The sequence below is a fragment of the Hyla sarda genome, chromosome 2, assembly GCF_029499605.1.
Source record: "Hyla sarda isolate aHylSar1 chromosome 2, aHylSar1.hap1, whole genome shotgun sequence".
Lineage (NCBI taxonomy): Eukaryota > Metazoa > Chordata > Amphibia > Anura > Hylidae > Hyla > Hyla sarda.
Window position 1 is genome coordinate 362085478 of NC_079190.1, and position 21136 is coordinate 362106613.

The following is a 21136-nucleotide window of genomic DNA, read 5'->3' on the forward strand; positions in this document are numbered from 1 at the left end:
ATGAACTGTCCAGAACAGCATATGTTTGCTATGGGGATTTTCTTCTACTCTGGACAGTTCCTAAAATGGACAGAGATGTCAGCAGAGAGCACTGTGCTCATGATGTCAGCAGACAGCTCTGTGTTTCAAACGGAAAAGAATTTCCTCTGTAGTATTCAGCAGCTAATAAGTACAGGAAGGGCTAAGATTTTTTAATAAAAGTAATTTACAAATCTGTTTAACTTTCTGGCACAAGTTGATTTAAAAAAAAAAAAAAAAGTTTTTCACCGGAGTACCCCTTTAACTTGGGATTTTAGGACTTTAAAGGGGTATTCCAACATGAAGAAGTTAGTCACTACCTACAGGATTCTCAATCTTGAGAATAGGGACAAAATAGTTCCTAGAATGAGCCAATACTTTATTCATTCTCTAGAGGGAGCTTAACAATGTTTGACAGCCCCATAAAGAATAAATAAAGCCCTGTCAGTGCATGCTTAGTGCACACCATTTATTCTGGGAGCATTTATTCTTGATTCTGTTCTCAGCTTGTTATAACTATTTCCAATGGGAATACCTCTAGGGCTGGGGCCAAATGGCAATATTTGGTTGGCCGTTTCTGGTCTTGGCAAAGCATCTCATGCAAGTGGATTTCTTGAGACTGCGGGGTCGTGGTTGCAGTCACTTTTAGGTCGTAATGTGCCATAATATTGTGCAATCTTAGCAGTGTGACAGTGATTTTTGGCCATGCTATTAGATATGTAGTCCTAGGCGTAAATATTGACCTAGCCTTAGATGCATTGGGGCCAAACTCCCAGTACCCTGCTGATCAGATGACTGAAAGGGCCACGTCACTGATCTTGTCATTGTGACATTTCACTTGAATAGACCATCAACATTGGAGTCCCTGAAAATCCTTTTACTTTAAATGAGCTTTAATTTACCTGTAGTTCTTCCGTTTATTTTGGAGTACCTTAGTCCACTAGATGGCAGGGTAAGACGCCACACAGTTTATTCCATGCAAAGCAGGCAAATACCATCATTTGATGAATGAATATTATAGAATAAATCATAATACTATTGAACTACAAGCTGGTATATGACAGTGAACTATGAAAGTTACAGAAATGCAGGAATATGGATCTGCCAAGTGCTTTGCAAGAAAAGCATTCACCCTTAGAACCTTCATCTTTTAGTGTGAACCTCATTGAATCACAGTGGATTTAATTAGACCTTTCTGACACCAGACAGCAGAGAGACAAGGATTAACCCCTTAATGCTAACACTTTTTTATTTTTTTTATTTTGCCTCCCTTTAATCTGACAGAGATATATGAAATAGAGTCCTTATCTTTTAAAGCTGTACTGTAGACTTCAAGTGGCATTTCTGGAAACAGAAGAAAAAATTCTCACCACGTTCTGTGTTAAAATTTGGTGAAATAGTCTGAACTTGATGCATCAAACATAAGCACAGAAGCATTCAGCCGTATGCATATATATATATATACACATATGTTAATTTTTTTATTTTATATTTCCTTGTATATAATGTTAACATTATTCATTTGAAATACTTAAAGTGGACCTGTCAGTAGGTTTTAGGGTATAAAAATAAAGACACGGCTGTATAGGGCTTTTGACCCTGAATCCATACAGACTTCATTAGTTAACTGACCCCTCTATTGCTGAGATATCACAGTTTAAAAAGATAAAAATTTCGACATTGGAGCCCACTGGCGTTCCCCTTGTCTGATAGATTACAGGTGGGGATTACAGTAAAGATGAGTGGCCGTCAATCAGTAGGATGGAGGAGGTGACCAGCGCACAGAAGAGAGTGACTAACTGGTGAAGACTGGTGATGCCTGGTGAAGCGGAATTACTGCGGAACGCGTTGCATTATGGGTAATACAACATTTTAGCCCTCTGAACAGTACCAGTGCCCTGCTTGATCCTGTCATTACCTTGGAGGTGTGCTTGTTGGATCCGTTAACTGGTGAAGAGGTCGACTTTGCTTGGCTCTAGTAGCCGAGTGGAACACTGAATGGATTCCTAAATTTCATATCTTTTTAAACTGAAGGGGTCAATTAACTAATAAGAGGTCTGTACTGATTAAGGGTCAAAAGCTCTATACAGCCATGCCCTTTATTTGTATGCCCTAAAAACCTGCTGATATGTCCACTTTAACCCCTTTAGGATTTGAAGTATGCTCAGGAGCTGAGCACATTCATACCCAATGGGTTTTGCATCCAGGACTCACGGTTAATGTCGGGCATCGCCAATCGGGCCGATGCCCGGCATTAACCGTTTTGAAGAGGTGATCAAAGCTGATCGGGGCTTCTAAAATGCAGGGTTACCAGTGCTAGTTAGCTCACTGCAGCTGGTCGGGACATCCTCTGCAAAATCACAGGTCTTGATCAGCTAAGTTGACAGCGGCATGGCCTTTACCTGCCTCCTTGCCATTTGATCAGTGCTCTGAGGCTCTGGCCAGACTCTGCAGGCTAGAGCAGCAGAGCACCGATAACACAGATCAATGCTGAGCCAAAACATCGTTGTGCATGAGGGGTCAGTAACATTAAGTTTTAACCCCTTGCAGCAAACGGATGTTCATTAATGTCCATCTGTGGCTCCCGAGGTATGACTCGCAACCAGGACCCACGACAGACTGTTTACTTCCTACTTCCTTTAGCCCAGTACATCACACAGCACTTCAGCCTATCACTGGCCAAGACGGGACATCGCTGCGGCCAGTGATAGGCTGAAGCGCCGTGTGATGGAGTAAAGGAAGTAGGAAGCAGACAGCCCGGCCAACCGATCAGCTGTTACGGAGCTCCGGGAGAACATATGGAGGTAAGTGAAAGTTTGTTTTGTCTTTTTTTGCAGCCCGGACAGGACGGAATAGAAAAAGTCTGCGACAGACATCTCCTTTAACCCCTTAATGACGCAGGACGTATATTTACGTCCTGCGCCGTCTCCCGCGATATGAAGCGGGATCGCGCCGCGATCCTGCATCATATCGCGTCGGTCCCAGCGCTCATCAACGGCCGGGACCCGCGGCTAATACCACACATTGCCGATCGCGGCGATGTGCGGTATTAACCCTTTAAAAGCGGCGGTCAAAGCTGACCGCCGCTTCTAAAGTGAAACTGAAAGTGACCCGGCTGCTCAGTCGGGCTGTTCGGGACCGCCGCGGTGAAATTGCGGCGTCCCGAACAGCTGATCGGACACCGGGAGGGCCCTTACCTGCCTCCTCGGTGTCCGATCGACAAATGACTGCTCCGTGCCTGAGATCCAGGCAGGAGCAGTCAAGCGCCGATAATACTGATCACAGGCGTGATCACACGCCAGTGATCAGCATAGGAGATCAGTGTGTGCAGTGTTATAGGTCCCTATGGGACCTATCACACTGCAAAAAAAAAGTAAAAAAAAAGTGTTAATAAAGGTCATTTACCCCCTTCCCTAATAAAAGTTTGAATCACCCCCCTTTTCCCATCAAAAAAATAAAACAGTGTAAAAAAAAAAAAAAAATAAACATATGTGGTATCGCTGCGTGCATAAATGTCCAAACTATAAAAATATATCATTAATTAAACCGCACGGTCAATGGCGTACGCGAAAAAAAATTACAAAGTCCAAAAAAGCGTATTTTGGTCACTTTTTATACCATTAAAAAAATTAATAAAAAGTGATCAAAAAGTCCGATCAAAACAAAAATCATACCGATAAAAACTTCAGATCACGGCGCAAAAAATGAGTCCTCATACCGCCCTGTACGCGGAAAAATAAAAAAGTTATAAGGGTCAGAAGATGACATTTTTAAACGTATAAATTTTCCTGCATGTAGTTATGATTTTTTCCAGAAGTGCGACAAAATCAAACCTATATAAGTAGGGTATAATTTTAACCGTTTGGACCTACAGAATAATGATAAGGTGTAATTGTTACCGAAATATGCACTGCGTAGAAACGGAAGCCCCAAAAGTTACAAAATGGCGTTTTTTTTTTCGATTTTGTCGCACAATGATTTTTTTTTCCGTTTCGCCGTGCATTTTTGGGTAAAATGACTAATGTCACTGCAAATTAGAATTGGCGACGCAAAAAATAAGCCATAATATGGATTTTTAGGTGGAAAATTGAAAGGGTTATGATTTTTAAAAGGTAAGGAGGAAAAAACGAAAGTGCAAAAACGGAAAAACCCTGAGTCCTTAAGGGGTTAAAGTTTGACTCACCCCCCCTTTTCCCATTTAAATAAAAAAAAAAACTGTGTAAATAAAAATAAACATATGTGGTATCGTCATGTGCGTAAATGTCCGAAATATCAAATTATATTGTTAATCAAACCGCACGGTCAATGGCGTACATGTAAAAAAAATCCAAAATATCGTATTTTTGGACACATTTATACCATAAAAAAATGAATAAAAAGTGATCAAAAAGTCAGATCAAAACAAAAATGATACCAATAAAAACTTCAGATCACAGCGCAAAAAATGAGCCCTCATACTGCCCCTTATATGGAAAAATAGCAAAGTTATTGGGGTCAGAAGAGGACATTTTTTGGATGTATTACTTTTGGTGCATGTAGTTATAATTTTTTTTTGTAGTAAAATAAAATCAAACCTATAGAAATTGGGTATCCTTGCAACCATATGGACCTACAGAATAAATATAAGGTGCAATTTTTTTCCAAAAACTGCACTGCGTAGAAATGGAAGCCACTAAAAATAACAAAATTACTTTTTTTTTTTTCAATTTTGCCCCACAAAAATTTTTTTTCACTAGTTTTGCTGTAGATTTTGTAGGGAAATTATTAACGGAATTACAAAGTAAAATTGTTGGCACAAAGAACAAGTCCTCATATGGATTTTTAGGTGGAAAATTGAAAGTGTTATGATTTTTAGAAACAAAAGTGCAAAAATGAAACATGGCCAAAGAGGGAAGGGGTTAATAGTTTGAACATTTTTGCATGTGGCAATGCCACTAATGTTTGTTTGTTTGTATGTTTGTTTGCATACCCATTGTTCTATATGTGTAAATGGTTAAACTGGTAACCTAAGAAGCGCTGTGCTTGGGATTTTAATAGGAAATTCCCGGAGACATTCAATTATTGTGTGGAACAGATTAGGAACCAGCTTGTAGAAGAATTGGTGAGCAGAGATTATGTCGCTTTCACTTATGTACAAGGCATGAACCTACCTGAAAAACAACCTGACGCAGGCTAATGTTATCTGACAGCTTTCCCCAGGTTTAATATTACAACATTCTCCCTGGGACATAACTAAATTCATGTGACTGTGAGCATGCTGACAGGTCAACTTGCTAGAATTACAAGATGGTAGTGACAGGTGTAGTGCATTCACATTCACAGCAATGGCTTCATCTCGGTGATAGTCTTGTATTATAATGGGCTGATGTAAAAGACAATGAAAATCACTGTGTAAATGAGAAACAAAAGAAAGCCAATACAGAAGAACTGTGTGCATTGTTATACATCCATCTACCATACATACCAAGTCAATTATTGTGGATTTCTAGTGACAATATTATCTGTCAGGGGTCAATGGATTTATTAGGCAAGTGAACATTTAATTCTTGAATTGTATGTGTGGGAAGCAGAAAAAATGAGTGTAAGGCCATGTTCACAGTCAGTGCGGATATTCCACAGACGGCGGAGCAGAACATGCTGGCGCTAGGACCACTTGGAAATACACAGTCTCAGACAACAATGTACAGTGGTCCCTCAACATATGATGGTAATCCGTTCCAAACGGACCATTGTTTGTTGAAGCCATCGCATGTTGAGGGATCCGTGCAATGTAAAGTATAGGACAGTGGTCTACAACCTGCGGACCTCCAGATGTTGCAAAACTACAACACACAGCATGCCCGGACAGCCAACGGCTGTCCGGGCATGCTGGGAGTTGTAGTTTTGCAACATCTGGAGGTCCACAGGTTGAAGACCACTGTTAGAGGAAGTTGTACTCACCTGTCCCCGCCGCTCCGGACCGTCACCACTCGTCACCGCTGCCCGGGATGTCGCCGTCCATCGCTGTCGCCGCGTCCCCGGGGTGTCCCCGAGGCTCCAGCAAGGCCTCTGCTTCCCCGGCATCCGCGCTCTCCGTCGCCGCCATCACGTCGCTATGCACGCCGCTCCTATTGGATGACGGGACGGCGTGCGCAGCGACGTGATGACGACGATGGAGAGCGCCGACGATGCAGGGTATCCAGAAGAGGACGCGCCGGAGCCCCGAGGACAGGTAAGTGATCGTCAGCGGACCACACGGGGCACCGTAAACGGCTGTCCGGTGGTAGCTGAAGCAGTCTGTGCTGCCGGATAGCCGTTAATGCGATGGCCCCGACATACAAAAGCATCGTACGTTGATGCTGCCTTCAACATGCGATGGCCACTGATAGGTCATTGCATGTTGAAAGTATCGTATGTCGGGGCCATCGTAGGTCGAGGGGGTCACTGTATTTCCTTGAGAAATCCACAAAAAGATTACACGTCTATTCTTTCTGCAGATGCCGAAATCAGGATTTCTGCGGCAGTAACATCTGCTGTGTGAATTTTGCCCAGTGCAGCAGAATCACATTAAAATTAATAAATGTCCGTGCACCATTCTTCTGCGGAATTCCACATAGAAATTCCACTGTGTGAACATGACCTAAGGCTACATTCACATGTACAATTTACAATAACCCTTCGGGGGAGACCTCCTTTGGGAAAGAAGCCCTATTTCTATGGACTCACTAAAAAGTGAGTCCCTAGCATTAGGGCTCCTACCTCCAGGGGGTCTCCCCCGAAGAGTTATTGTAAATGATACTATTTACCCTGGGACTCATATGGGATTAATTATGATTGAATTACATTCGCACGTAAACTTCTAATATAACCTCTAATAAAAATACTAAGACTGCTTTTACACTGAAAAGTACCCGTTATATAACCCCCGTTGCCCGTTATTTTGTGACGGGCAAATAAACGGAAAAAATAGCGCATGTACTATTTCTCCTGTTACTATCTCCCGTCATAAAATAATGGCCGTTATGAATAACGGGCGATAACGGGTTAAAACGGCTATTAGAAAAATCCCATAGACTATAAAGGGATTTTCTAACGTATGTTAGGGATTTTCTAATGATGGTTTAACCCCGTGATCGCCTGCTATTTCATGACGGGTGTTATATAACGGGTACTTTTCACAGTGTGAAAGCAGCCTAACAAATGTGTTCTTATCATTTAAATCAAATCTGTACCACATGAATAAGGGCAACAAAAGTATGTTTTGTATTTTTATCAGATTACGAAGATTAAAGTTTTGTTGTGTAAAACTGAAATGTTTTCAATTATTATCGAACATCATTTTGTCATTGTAAAGAAATGAAAGTGTTGTAGAAATGTGTTACCTGGTAGAAGAAGCGGGCTCAGTGGTCTGTCTCTGTATTCTGGTGCGACGTATCATGTGCTCTTTCATTGACATCTGGACCTCTGCTGGGATATCTGGGGAGGTGTGGCTGATTTTGACCGCTGCTTCCAGGAATCCAAAGTTGCTTGCATCCTTAAACTTGTCAGCCATGACTTCTTTCTCACTGGTTATTCCACTGTAGGTGGCAACGTTCTGAGGTGCAGCCGGATTAGATGACACAGCCTTGTTCCTCCAGGGCACCCACCACAGCTTCCAAAAGAGAAAGAGAAAAACTGCCACCAGGGCCAGCCCACACACAATAACTATTACTGCAAGGAGGCTGACGGACAGGTCTACAGGAGCAGAAAGCAGGAAGTGACATTGACAGAGAGGAAGGGGCGGACATTAGACAACACCAGGGACAGCAGAGAGACAAAGGAAGGAAAAAAAAGAATGGTTGTGAGAAAAGCGTCAAGGTTTAAAGAAATCAAAAAGATGACAAAACTAAATTCTTAAGATTAACTAAGTGGGTTTCGTCTGAGATCTCAAATCATGTGTGAAGAAATGGAAAAAGTATTCATGGGCATGGTATGATATAACCAACTATTCGAGTGATTTTGGTGACAGGCTTACATTTTCTATTTTAACGCTATTGCAGTGGATTCCACTTCTTCCTATAGCAATGCTGTTCAAAAAGGATATGCTACCCTATTATACATCAAAGTGTAATCTATAATTGTTCTATATTCCTTGTTAATGATGTATTCTATAGTTTTGTGTACACAGCTTTTATGTGTCTCTGTGGAAACAAACTACAAACAAACCCTTTTTATTCTGATCCTGCATATGTCATATGTCACTACCTGCTGCTGCCTCTTCTACTCTCCATAGGGTAGCAGGAGGGAACCAATTGAGAGTGTCACAGGAAAAGACTACACAACTTTTTGTTTGTAGTCTATAGCCATAGAGACACATAGGTCTTTGCAGGAATAACTGGATGTTTTTAATCAAGTTTCTGATTTGTAACAGGAGTAAATTGTATCTGAAATCTACAACATAGAGTTCCGAGGCTGGTGTACATATTTTTTGGAGCCACACGCTTCTTTAGAAATCCAGTGTAATCCTACACTGATGGGGTTTACTTAAAGGGGTACACCATTACGCCCCCTCCCATAGACTTGCATTGAGGGGGCTGTGCGTGATGTCACATGGGGGCGGAGTCATGACATCACAATACTCTGTCCCCGTGGTTGGGAGGCATAAGACTTGGAGGCTCCAGCGCTTCCTGCAGTGCTCACAGGTGGGTGCTGCATGCTAGATTGCAGGGGTCCCCAGCGGCGGGACCCCCACGATCAGACATCTTATCCCCTATCCTTTGGATAGGGGATAAGATGTCTTAGGGCCGGAGTACCCCTTTAAGACCAGCTTTGTGAGACACCAGTTTTATTTAATTTCCCACACTGTATATACACAGAATGCATTACATTTTCTAACAATATTTGTTTCTGTATCTGTATCTATGGAAAATTAATTTAACACATTTTTACAGAGTTGCAAAAAGCACAAAAAAAATGTGTATTATGTGCTCATGTAATCCAATTACTACACAATATTGTAAGCTACGCACAGAAAATTCCTGTTATTCATGGGAAACAATAGTTTAATATATTTCTGGTTTGACCTGGAGCAGGATATGGCCTTGGTTTCTTTATTTAAGCTTTGCTTTCTATTACAACGTTAATAAGATTTTGTGGAACATAATAGTTATTCTGGTGTTTAATAACTTAGAAAGCTTTAAATGTTAAGTACTGAAGTATCATTGCCATAGTATATTCATGTACTAATGCAGAACTGTGGGACATTATTATATTTAAATATAAATACGTTGTAATAAAAAATATATTGGCCAACATTTATCATTGTCTTTAGACAGTTTTTTGGCGCAAAAAAAGCACAAGCAGGGTTTATTTGCGCCTTTCGGTTTACACATCTCTGCTGATTTTGAGTTGCAATCCACTGATTTTGGCAATACACATGAAATAGAGGGGTTTTATGAACTGCGCCTTTTTGTGGAAAGGCGCAAAAACAGGCACAAAGCCACTGAAAAGTCTCTAAAACTACACCAGCCCAGACTTAGCTTAGCTTTTTGGTGTACGTAACATAGTAACATAGTTCATAAGGTTGAAAAAAGACCAGAGTCCATAAAGTTCAACCTATAACTCTAATAAATCCCTACTGAGTTGAGTTGATCCAGAGGAAGGCAAAAAACCCTCGTACTAGAGGTAAAAATTCCTTCCCGACTCCAATATGGCATCAGAATAAATCCCTGGATCAACCTTCTGTCCCTATAAATCTAGTATACATAACCAGTAATGTTATTATTCTCCAAAAATGTATCCAGACCCCTTTTGAACTCTATAACAGAGTTCCCCATGACCACCTCCTCTGGCAGAGAATTCCACAGTCTCATTGCTCTTACAGTAAAGAACCCCGTCTGTGCTGGTGTAGAAAACTTCTTTCCTCTAGACGTAGAGGATGCCCCCTTGTTATAGATACAGTCCTGGGTATAAATAGATCATGGGAGAGATCTCTGTACGGTCCCCTGATATATTTATACATAGTTATTAGGTCATATATTTATACATAGTTATTAGGTCATATCTTTCACGTGAAGAAAGAGATTTCAGAAAATGTGACCTGCACAAAATTTATAAAATGATCTGTGACCATTTAATAAATTTGGTGCTCCTACACATTACCAGCACACAAAAAAGGTGTAGAAAAATGCTTCACTTAGGCTCCTTTCACATTCATCCGTTTTAAAGATCAGTTATATGTTCTGTCATGAAAACCCTGAAAATCGGCTGTTAAACGGCCGTTACAACATCCCATTATAGTCTAAGGGAATTTCACATTATTCGTTTTAACCCGTCATAGCCAGTTATTAATAACGGGCGTTATTTTGTGATGGGAGAAAGTAACGGGAGAAATAGTGCATGCATAACGGAACATTATAACGGATCTTTAAAACTGATGAATGTATAGTGTGAAAGGGGCCTTACACCTACAACAATAAATGCCGGCCATTGAATGCACAGTAGCCATTTTTTTGTGGCAGTTTATGAAAATACTTATCGGGCACTTTGTTTAGCTGTGATCCCCAAAAGTTGTCAGGGCATCAAATTGACTGGTACCAAAACATTATCCATGGTGTTTCCACCTCACAGCTCCCAGGACTTGTTGCTGACATTATGGTGCCAGATATCAATGATCACCTTTAGGCTATGTTGACATGATAGAATTTCCGTGCAGAATTTCGTATTGGAATTCCGCATGGAAATTCCGCAGCAGCAAAGTCCCATTGATTTCAATGGGATTCTGCTGTCCTGTTCACATAGCAGAATTTCCACACCGGAAACTTCTGGCGTGGAAATTCAAATTCCGATGTCTGCAGAAAGAATAGACATGTCTGTTCTTCTTGTGGACTCTGCATGGAAATGCAGTGCCGTCTATGAGACAGCGCATTTTTGAGCGGTCCTAGCACTGGTATGTACTGCCGGCACAAATTTTCCATGTGGACATTGCCTCTGTGAACAAAGCCTTAGATGTCTTATACAGTCCATGCCTCAGTGGCTTAGAACTTTTTTTATGCATGGGGGAGATATACACAATATTAAGGCAAAAAGGCTTTCATGTTAAGGCTTACTGGCTAATATGTACTGTATGCTTACAATATCTTTAAATAATGTAGAGAGCAATTTACTATTATAATTACAGTATTTATTGCCTTTCCCATGTTTTGTATGGAAACAAAAGCCATGTGTTATTGGTTAATAATCTTATATTTTCTTCCTACACAGCAATGGCTCTTTCCTAGTAAAATTCTGCTAATCCCACTGGTTTGTCTGGTGTAACACATCTGTTGCTGTCCATTTGTATGAACTAGGTCATTGCTAGGAATACATCCGCTATACACAATCCATTCTCATCTGTTTGCTGTAATAGGTCTCTTTTTTGTAGCCTTTGGTTGGATGTAAAATAATAACATAACATATTTTGCTGACCTCCTTACAGAGGTCTGTATTCCAGATATTTCATATTAAAAGGATACAATATACCATTACTGGGACATTATTCCTACTCATAACCCTTTCAATTTTGCACCTAAAAATCCATATGAGGGCTTATTTTTTGCTACGGCGAAACGAAAAAAAAATCATTGTGTGAAAAAATTGAAAAAAAAACACAATTTTGTATATTTTGGGGGCTTCCGTTTCTATGCCGTACATTTTTCGATAAAAATGACACTTAATCTTTATTTTGTAGGTCCATACGATTAAAATGATACCCTACTTATATAGGTTTGATTTTGTCGTACTTTTGGAAAAAATCATAACTACATGCACGAAAATTAATACATTTAAAATTGTCCTCTTCTGACCCTTATAACTTTTTCATTTTCCCGCGTACGGGATGGTATGAGGGCTAGTTTTTTGCGCCGTGATCTGAAGTTTTAATCAGTATATATCATTGTTTTTTTCAGACTTTTTGATCGCTTTTTATGCCTTTTTTTATGGTATGGAAAGTGAACACAAATACGCTATTTTGGACATTGGGATTTTTTTGGCGGGTACGCCATTGACCATGCAGTTTACTTTATGATATATTTTTATAGTTTGGACATTTACGTACGTGGCAATACCATATACGTTTATTTTTATTATGGTTTTATATTTTTTATATGGAATTTGGGAAAAGGGGGGTGATTTAAACTTTTAATAAGGAAGGGGTTAATGTGTGTGTTTTTAAACTTTTTTTAAACCTCAGCAGTGGATTGCATCGGGAGCCCGCTTCATACCCTGTTAACCGCACATGGAGACGTCCATGGTCGTTATCGGGTTAAGTGTGTCCCAGACTTGCTTGTGATTGCAGTTCTCCTGTATCACTAGTGCACGTACTCTTATTTGCTTTACTGCTTTGTCTGTGTTCTGATCTGTTGGCCTGCTTCCTGACTACTCTTCTGCCTGCCATCTTGTACTTTGTAGTCTGTCTGGTCTGACCTTCTGCCTGTACCTTGACCATTCTTCTAACTTGCTGATTTTGTACTTTGACCAATTGCTTGTTCCCCAACATTACTTTTTGCCTTGTGTGTTTGTACCCACTCGATTTTGGCTTTGATTCTAACCCACCTGCCATGCTTTATCTGTTTGTTTGTCAGTTGTTTGCTGTATACCGATTCTGTGTTTCCTGGTCTGTTCATTGATTAACCTGTTGTGTCCTGGCCTGTTCCCTGACCTGTTCCCTGTACTGTGTTCTTTGTTCCTTTGACTCCGCAACACTCTTACACCCAGGGTGTAAGTAAGCTCAGGGATGCACGTACCCCTGCCTGATGTGACAGAATTTTTTTGTCTTGTAGATTTCTACACCACACATTGTAGATTTCTACACCACTCATTCTACACCACACAGATTCATCAATCTGCCTGAGGGCAAAAACTGTCTGGTTTGCCCACAGCAACCAATCATAGCTCAGCTTTCATTTAAACAGAGTTTGTTAAATAAGTTATATAGAAATAGAAAGCAGAGCTAATTTTCAATAAAATTAGCACCACTCCTGTTCCAGGTTTAATGTGGTATTACAACTTGGCTCCATTAACTTCAATGGAACTGAGTTGCAATATCAAAAACAACCTGAGGACAGGTGTGGCGCTGTTTGTGGAAGAAATTAGCTTTGTTTTTTTAATACTAGATAACCACTTTAAGATATGAAAGCTGAGCTGTGATTGGTTGTTCAGGGGAAAAAAGACAGTTTTGGTTTCAGAATGTGGTTAACGCCATGAAAAGAACTTTTCTGGCACATTTGCAATGATAAATCTTCCCCTAAGGGTTGTATAAAGGTACAAGTAAAAGTAGGTAGACATTTGCTCTATTTGTCCTGGACTCCCCACATCTTACTGTGATATACTGTAATTTACTTCTTATTTACTGTTGTTTAAAGTACATCCATGAGGTTTAACTGGTTAAAAGGACAGTAAACTTTGTAAAATACTATGTCAAAAATTAGGAGATAGTGGCACTGTATGATTAAAACTTCATATTAATTCCAATTTAAATATTCATATGAAGCATGGTATATGGAAACAGAATGGCGTGGAGAAACACCTCTGCTGACATGTTTCCACCCCACCGAGTGGTTCCATGACTAAGGCCAGGTTAAGTAGAAACACGTTGGAAAAGGTGTTTCTCCACGCCATTTTGTTTGTCTGCACCACGTTTCTTTGGAATATTTTTAATGGATGAAATAAATATGAAGTTTTAATTATACAGTGCGGCTATCTCCAACTCTTTTGGCTTGTGTTCAGGACTGACTAAGGTTCTTTCAGCTGGCACGTATAGACGGTGAGCAACACGTTGCTTTTTCATGTTTGCCCTCAAATCCTTTAGTTAAGCTGATCATAGGCTTTTAAATTGCTGGTACTCCCAAAAGTCTGTTGTACTTCCCCGGAACACCACCACAGTTGGAATCACACTCCAGTAAATAAAACATAAACCTGAGTAGGTATTTATAAGTTTGAGGATAACTATATTTTACTATGCTATAAGTTTAGTGCAGAAATCTATCATCAACCCCACAAGTGTGCGTTTTTTCTGTATGTGTCTATTGTACTTCATTTATATAGAAGGTAACATCAGAGGGCATGCGATTTGAAACATGGCAACTGGCATTCAATGTGTCAAAACTAGAATCTGTAGGATCTATTTTTAAAGGTCAGCTAATTGAAAGGGGTACTTCGCCCCTAGACATCTTATCACCTATGCAACGATAGGGATAAGATATCTGATCGCAGGAGTCCTGCCGCTGGAACCCCTGCAATCTCTGTGCAGCACCCTGCATTCATTTAGACCATTGGGTGCGGGTAGCGGGGGTCGTGATGTCAAGACCACTCCCCTCATGACGTCACCCCACGCCTCCTCAATGCAAGTCTATGGGAGGGGGCGTGGCGGCCGTCACACCCCCTCCTATAGACTTACAGTGAGGGGGTGTGGTGTGACATCATGAGGGGTGTGTGGCCGTGACGTCAAGACCCCCGCCGCTCGCTCAAAACATTCAGAACAAAATGTTCCAAATGCTGGGGCATCGGAGTACCCCTTTAAGCATTTAGGTTCTTTTTACACCTTATTTGTGTTGTCCGTTAGCTGTATGCATCAGGAAATCTCCCAACGCATATAGCATATTACTCATAGACCTCAATTACCCAAAGGAGGTAAAACAAGTGTAAGAAGTACCTCAGATAATTGGTCTGCTTTAGTCTAGGGCTTTTATTCCCCAACCTGAGATGTTTGAGATTACATCACCTCTGAGTCATCTTTGGCATTCACACTTTAAACCTGTCCTTAAAACAGTTCTAAACGTTATGTAATACTTACAGTACATCTTCATTTTTCTACCATTAACCAACGTCTATCAAAAAGAAAGCCAATAAAGCTGTTTACCTTTCAAAATAAAATTGATATGTTGGCCATCCTTCAGAGGCTCCCATAACAATATTTTAAATAGTTGTAATAAACATTTAAAACTTTTATTTACATGTTTGTTCATAAGCTTTGGAACCTAGCCTTGAACGTATTCATCGGAGAGTTGTTATTAATATTCAAAAAGAACAGTTTGCAATTGAAAACTTGGAACACTTCCTAATGCAACTCAATGAGCGGAGCTCTGATGGATCTGTTCATTTATAATCCTGTTGTTGCCTCTGTACACGCTCAATATGTGTGTGTTGCAAGGACTTCTCTTTTTCTTGCTCTGCATCAGCAAAACAAACATATCACTAACACTTTTTGAATTAACTGTACATGGGAACGGAAAAAGCAATAAGCCATTCCATAAATGTAATTTCTGACTCCTCTTGAAGAGCTGATGTTATCGCGGCAAGACTGCACAAGGAGAGGAAAGCGGAGAAATATGCTGTAAAGTTGTATGCTATATCTTGCCCTCCCATCATTTAATCCCTACAAATAGAGGACAACAGTATTATTAAAAGGGAAATCTAGCTAGGTTAGGCAGAAATGCAATCAGAAGAAAAGGCTAGCTCAGCACCTTCAAAGGACTGCTTTAGATCACTTTGGTAATCCGCTCCTAATATGATTCACTTAGCCTTGAATTTGGAATTTTATCCACGGTGACCTCCCTCTTGTTCAGTCATATGTAACATGTTATTTAGTTACAGCAGTACCAATCATCCTAAACAGATTATCGTGATTATGGGGGAAACTCTGGAGCCTTCATGTCATTTTTATCTATTCCGGGAGTACGTACAAGCCTATATACAATACATTGCCTGAAAACATGATTAAGAAAAGAGATCAGTTGGAAATGATCCTGCGTATTAGTTCAGAGGGGTTTTATGTGGATATACAATTGATGTCCTTGGGAAATTCCCACGATCAGCCAAATAAAGGAGCCACAGCACATTCTGTTAGTTAGTGGGATCTGACCCAATGATCACATTGATGGCCTTTGGCGGGGATAAGTCATTTACTGCATGTATACATCTATAAAATCGATTTCATTTTCTTAGCCATGCTGAAAAAAATAACTATGGAATATATTGGCTTTAAACAATAATGCGGAAATATAGTGTAAAAGGGGTTATCCAGCATTTCTTTTTATTGTTTTATTTTGTCCGTGATGCTGCAAGAAAAAAAACAATCTTATTGATCTTCTGGTGCATTCTTGGGCCCGACATGTCACACTGCGCTGAGCTCACTGCCAGCCACAACAATGTCCAGCCTTGGCTGGTGATAGACTAAGCCGCATTGTCATGTAACAGGCCGGGGTACCAGGAAGAAGACCCCTCAGCATATCATCAGCTTTGGCGGGACAACAGTGTGGCTGGCAATATGCTCAGCACAGTGTGATGAATGCAGAAGAAGACCAGGGCCGAAGGAGGGGATAATGATTTCAGTGGCACCAGGGGACTGACAGAAGGTAGGTTAAAGTTAGGTCAAAGTTTTTCTTGTCACTGTACAGGCAGAATAAAACAATAAAAAAGACCTGGATAAACCCTTTAATACAAATGTAGCCAGAGTCAACTTCATAGTCAGAGCATTATATCTGGCACTTTGTGCTACAATACACTTGGAGCAAACTTTGCAAGGAGCATTGATACCTATGTCCATGCTGCCTCATACACTTTTTATGGTGTCCTGAATGGACACTCTCTGCCCCACTTAGGCATAAACCTGCATGCTTTATACATCACTGGTTCATGCTGTATCTGGTAAGGCACAGGATTTCCTGCTCAATAAGGTACAGATGTATTAACAGTAAGCCAGCAAAGTGAAGGAAGTATCACTGACTTACTGTGCAGTAAGTGTGGCGGATGTCTTATGTCAGACATAATAGTTTTTTAGAGGCCTTTTGGAAAACTTGTTGATACGGTTAATTACTCCAATTATATTTTATGCTACTTCCGACAAAGCTCCCACATTGTGTTAAAAATTTGATTTCTAAAAGTAACTATAGTAGGTACAGGGAAACAGAGAGCAGTGAACAAGACAATTGAAACAAGGCAAGTTCATGAAGAGTCTCATAAGGACAGACCTGAACAATTCCCACCATTTATTCTCTCTAAATAGAGTAACAAAAAATAATATAAATAAATGTTGACTATTGTACATTATGAGTTAACTTTCGATGTGCTGACATAATGTAGCATATATTTTACATTATTACAGAATCCCTTTATATAGACTTATTACCTACCATATATTATAGATTATGGAAAATGCATTGAACTCACAACTACATTACAAATAGGTAATGTAGACTAATAGCTGGCTGTCTTTATTATTCTACTGGAAGAAGTTATTAGAAAAGTCGAGCTCCCATGATAATATCTAGTGTAATTGCAATCAGTGAACAGGTAGAAGCTGCTGAATCAGCATTACCTGACATTTTACATTACTTTGAATCTCTATTATCAAATTACTCTCAGGGCTCCTGCACATTACCATATTTTGGCTCTATACAATCTGAGACTTGTACAGTAATTTGTTAAAGGACCTTTAGAACTTTATAGGTCATTTTCCCTTACATATGTCACCAGATTCATATGAAGATATATAGAGAATATTTCGGTCAGATGCTGTATAAATGAATTGATAGGAAAACAATTTTGGGGTGTCTACGACTCTCAAATACAAAGTCGCAGTCCGCTGTCTGCCTCTCTACTAGCTATGTCCAAAGCCATGCTTTCTATTTGGATTTATCAGACCTATTTCTAGATTAAGGCCATATGTTTTAAGACTAGCAGAAAGTTTGTTTCGTCACAAAGTTGGGTGTTGGGGGCGCACCCTCCTCACATACAACTTTAAAGGGGTACTCTGTCCCTAGACATCTTATCCCCTATCGAAAGGATAGGGGATAAGATGTCAGATTGTGGGGGTCCCCCCCCTGGGGACCCCCGGGATCTCGGCTGCAGGACCCACCTGTTGCGGCTTCCGGCAGCACTGGAGGCTCTCATCCTAATGCCTCGCGACCACGGTGACGTGAGAGCGTGACGTCACGACTCCGCCCCCATGTGACGTCACGCTACGCCCCCTCAATGCAAGTCTATGGGAGGGGGTGTGATGGCTGTCATGCCCCCTCCCATAGACTTGCATTGAGGGGCGGAGCGTGACATCACACAGGAGCGGAGTCGTGACGTCACGATCTCAGGTCACCGTGGTCAGGAGCTGAAGCCTCCAGCGTTTCTGGAAATCCAAAATATTTGTACTTCAGTATACCAAAGAAGCATCTGACAAATAGATCTAAAAATACTGAAGAAGAAAACATTGTGAAAATCAACATTTTTGGCAGTCTAAAAACATTTAGCCACAACTTTAAAGTACAGATTAACCCGATTACTATTACTTCTAATGAAAGTTCTAGTAGGAACTTGAAAAATACATTGCATAGTTATCTTTTTGGCTTAATTTCATTACCCCCTCCAGCACATCAATAAATATCATTTAATAAAAAGGTAAGGTTAAAGGGGTATTCACTTATCCCCTATCTACACGATAGGGGATAAGTGTCAGATCATGGGAGGTTTAACTCCAGGGACCCCTGAAATCTCAATAGCAGGGAAAAGAGTCTCCCATGGAAATGGAGCGGCAGCTTCAGTTGTGTGAGGACTGGACATAGATGCTGTATTCAGCTATCTCGCTGCTCCACTCTTTTGCCACTCGGCTCCCTGTTCTCGAGATACCAGAGGGTCCCAATGGTTTGATCTGACATTTATACCCTCTCCACAGAGGGGATTTAAGTTGGAATACCCCTTTAAGGGGTATTCTGGTGGAAAACACTTATTTTTTTCCATATGAACTGGCTCCAGAAGTGAAACTGATTTGTAAATTACTTCTATAAAAAAAATCTTAATCCTTCCAGTACTTATCAGCTGCTGTATACTACAGAGGAACTTGAGTCCTTCTTTTCTGTCTGACCACAGTGTTCTCTGCTGACAACTCTGTCTTTGTTAGGAACTGTCCAGAGTACAAGTAAACCTCTCCTGCTCCGGACAGTTCCGAACATGGACAGATGTGACATGTCAGCAGAGAGCACTGTGGTCGAACAGAAAAGAACGACTCAACTTCCTCTGTAGTATACAGCAGCTGATCAGTATTGGAAGGATTAAGATTTTTTAATAGAAGTAATTTACAAATCTGTTTAACTTTCTGGCACCAGTTGATATGAAAAAAAAAAAAAATAGTTTTCCACCGGAGTTCCCTTTTAAGTCCAAATGGAGCCATACAGGGGGTCACAAAATACTTCAGCATATGGTCGGAGTACCGTGATCATATATGAAACACAGATTGTCCAGTATGGAATTAGATTTGCTGATTTATGAGCAAGCGATCTGATTAGTGCTTAAGTCTATGGACTCTGCTGATTATTTGCTTACTATTGTTATTTTTATTTTTACTTTTGTTTTATTGTAAATACTGGAAAGTATAAGTGCTAGGGCCCAGCACTTTTTCCCTTTTTATACATTATAATAAATTGTACCAATTTTTGATCTATCCAAGTTTTCTCCATTTTTTTCTTTTCTCTGTCTCCCTTTTTTTTTCTTTCTTCTCTTTTTTCTTTTCTTTTTCTCTCATTTCACTACACCTATACACCAATTAATTACAATAACTACTCCTTCAAACTGATAATAACTTATTTACACTACACCACCAACAACTCATCAGTTCAAATCCATCTACATTACACCACCAACAATACTTCTCTAACTCTTAAAATTAATAATTAATACATCCATAACTACATTCATACATGTACACCATCTTTTCTTCTTAAGACCTTGAAAACCAGTCAATCTATCTTTTCTATTTTATACATTACTTCATTGGGGTAGAAAGGAGATTATACCCTGACTAGTAGTTCTCGGTCGTTCACCAGATTGAGTACATCCCAAACATTGTGCCTTTTCTCTACTTCAGCATACTGCTTTACTATGGTTTTGTAAAGCAGTTTTCTGTTTCAAAAACTGGAGGAGCATAGAAAGTTATTGCAAAACCATGACTTAATCTGGTTAACCCCTTAAGGACCAAACCCATTTTGACCTTAAGGACCAGGCCAATTTTTTTTTCCTCCTAATCTTCTAAAAATCATAACTCTTTTATATTTTCATCCACAGACTAGTATGAGGGCTTGTTTTTGTGCAACCAGTTGTCCTGCCTAATGACATCACTCATTTTACCATAAAATGTATGGCGCAACCCAAAAAATACTATTTGTGTGGAGAAATTAAAAATCAAACCTCAATTTAGTAAGGTTTTGTCTTCACGCCGTACAATTTACGGTAAAAATGACATGTGTTCTTTATTCTGTGGGTCAATACAATTAAAATAATACCCATGATTATATACTTTTCTATTATTGTTGTGCTTAAAAAAATCGCAAACTTTTTAACCAAATTAGTATGTCTAAAATCCTGCCATTTTGACAACTTATAACTTTTTCATTTTTCCGTATAAGCAGCAGTATGAGGGCTCATTTTTTGCGCCATAATCTGTACTTTTCAATTATACCACATTTGTGTATATAAAAGTTTTATAAATGTTTTAAAAATTAAATAAAATGTGACAAAAAAGCAGCAAATTTGCAAACCATAAATCTTATATTTAAATTTCAAAATTCATCTTTTAATATTAGGGATTGTGAGGCCCTATTGTCTCCTCATGCTGCCAACACCTCCAGGCTGTGTCATTCAGCCACTATATGGTCGCCTCATGATTCCAACACCTAACGCTGTGTCATTTAGCCACTATATGGTCTCCTCATACAGCCAACACCTCCACGATGTGTCATTCAGCCACTATATGGTCTCCTCATGCTGCCAACACCTCCAGGCTGTGTCATTCAGCCACTATATGGTCTCCTCATGATTCCAACACCTAACACTGTGTCATTTAAACACTATATGGTCTCCTCATACTGCCAACACCTCCACGCTGTGTCATTCAGCCACTATATGGTCTCCTCCTGCTGCCATCACCTCCGCGCTGTGTCATTTAGCCACTATATGATCTCCTCATGCTGCCAACACCTTCACGCTGTGTCATTCAGCCACTATATGGTCTCCTCATGCTTTAGCCACATCCAAGCCGTGTTATTCGGCCACTATATGGTCTCCTCATGCTGCCATCACCTCCATGCTGTGTCATTTAGCCACTATTTGCTTTCCTCATGCTCCAAACACCTCCACGCTG

At 40.1% G+C, this 21136-nt stretch overlaps 1 protein-coding gene across 5 annotated transcripts in view; it reads right to left on the reverse strand.

The window, feature by feature from the left end:
* Positions 1 to 21136, reverse strand: part of SYT6 (synaptotagmin 6) — a 461499-nt gene that overhangs the window by 200061 nt on the left and 240302 nt on the right. For 4 of the 5 annotated variants that reach the window (XM_056558353.1, XM_056558352.1, XM_056558354.1 and 1 more), the window contains exon 2: positions 7380 to 7731. In XM_056558353.1, the coding sequence (XP_056414328.1) occupies positions 7380 to 7731 (352 nt within the window). The remainder of the gene's footprint in view (positions 1 to 7379; positions 7732 to 21136) is intronic. The other variant, XM_056558356.1, reaches the window with a different exon arrangement.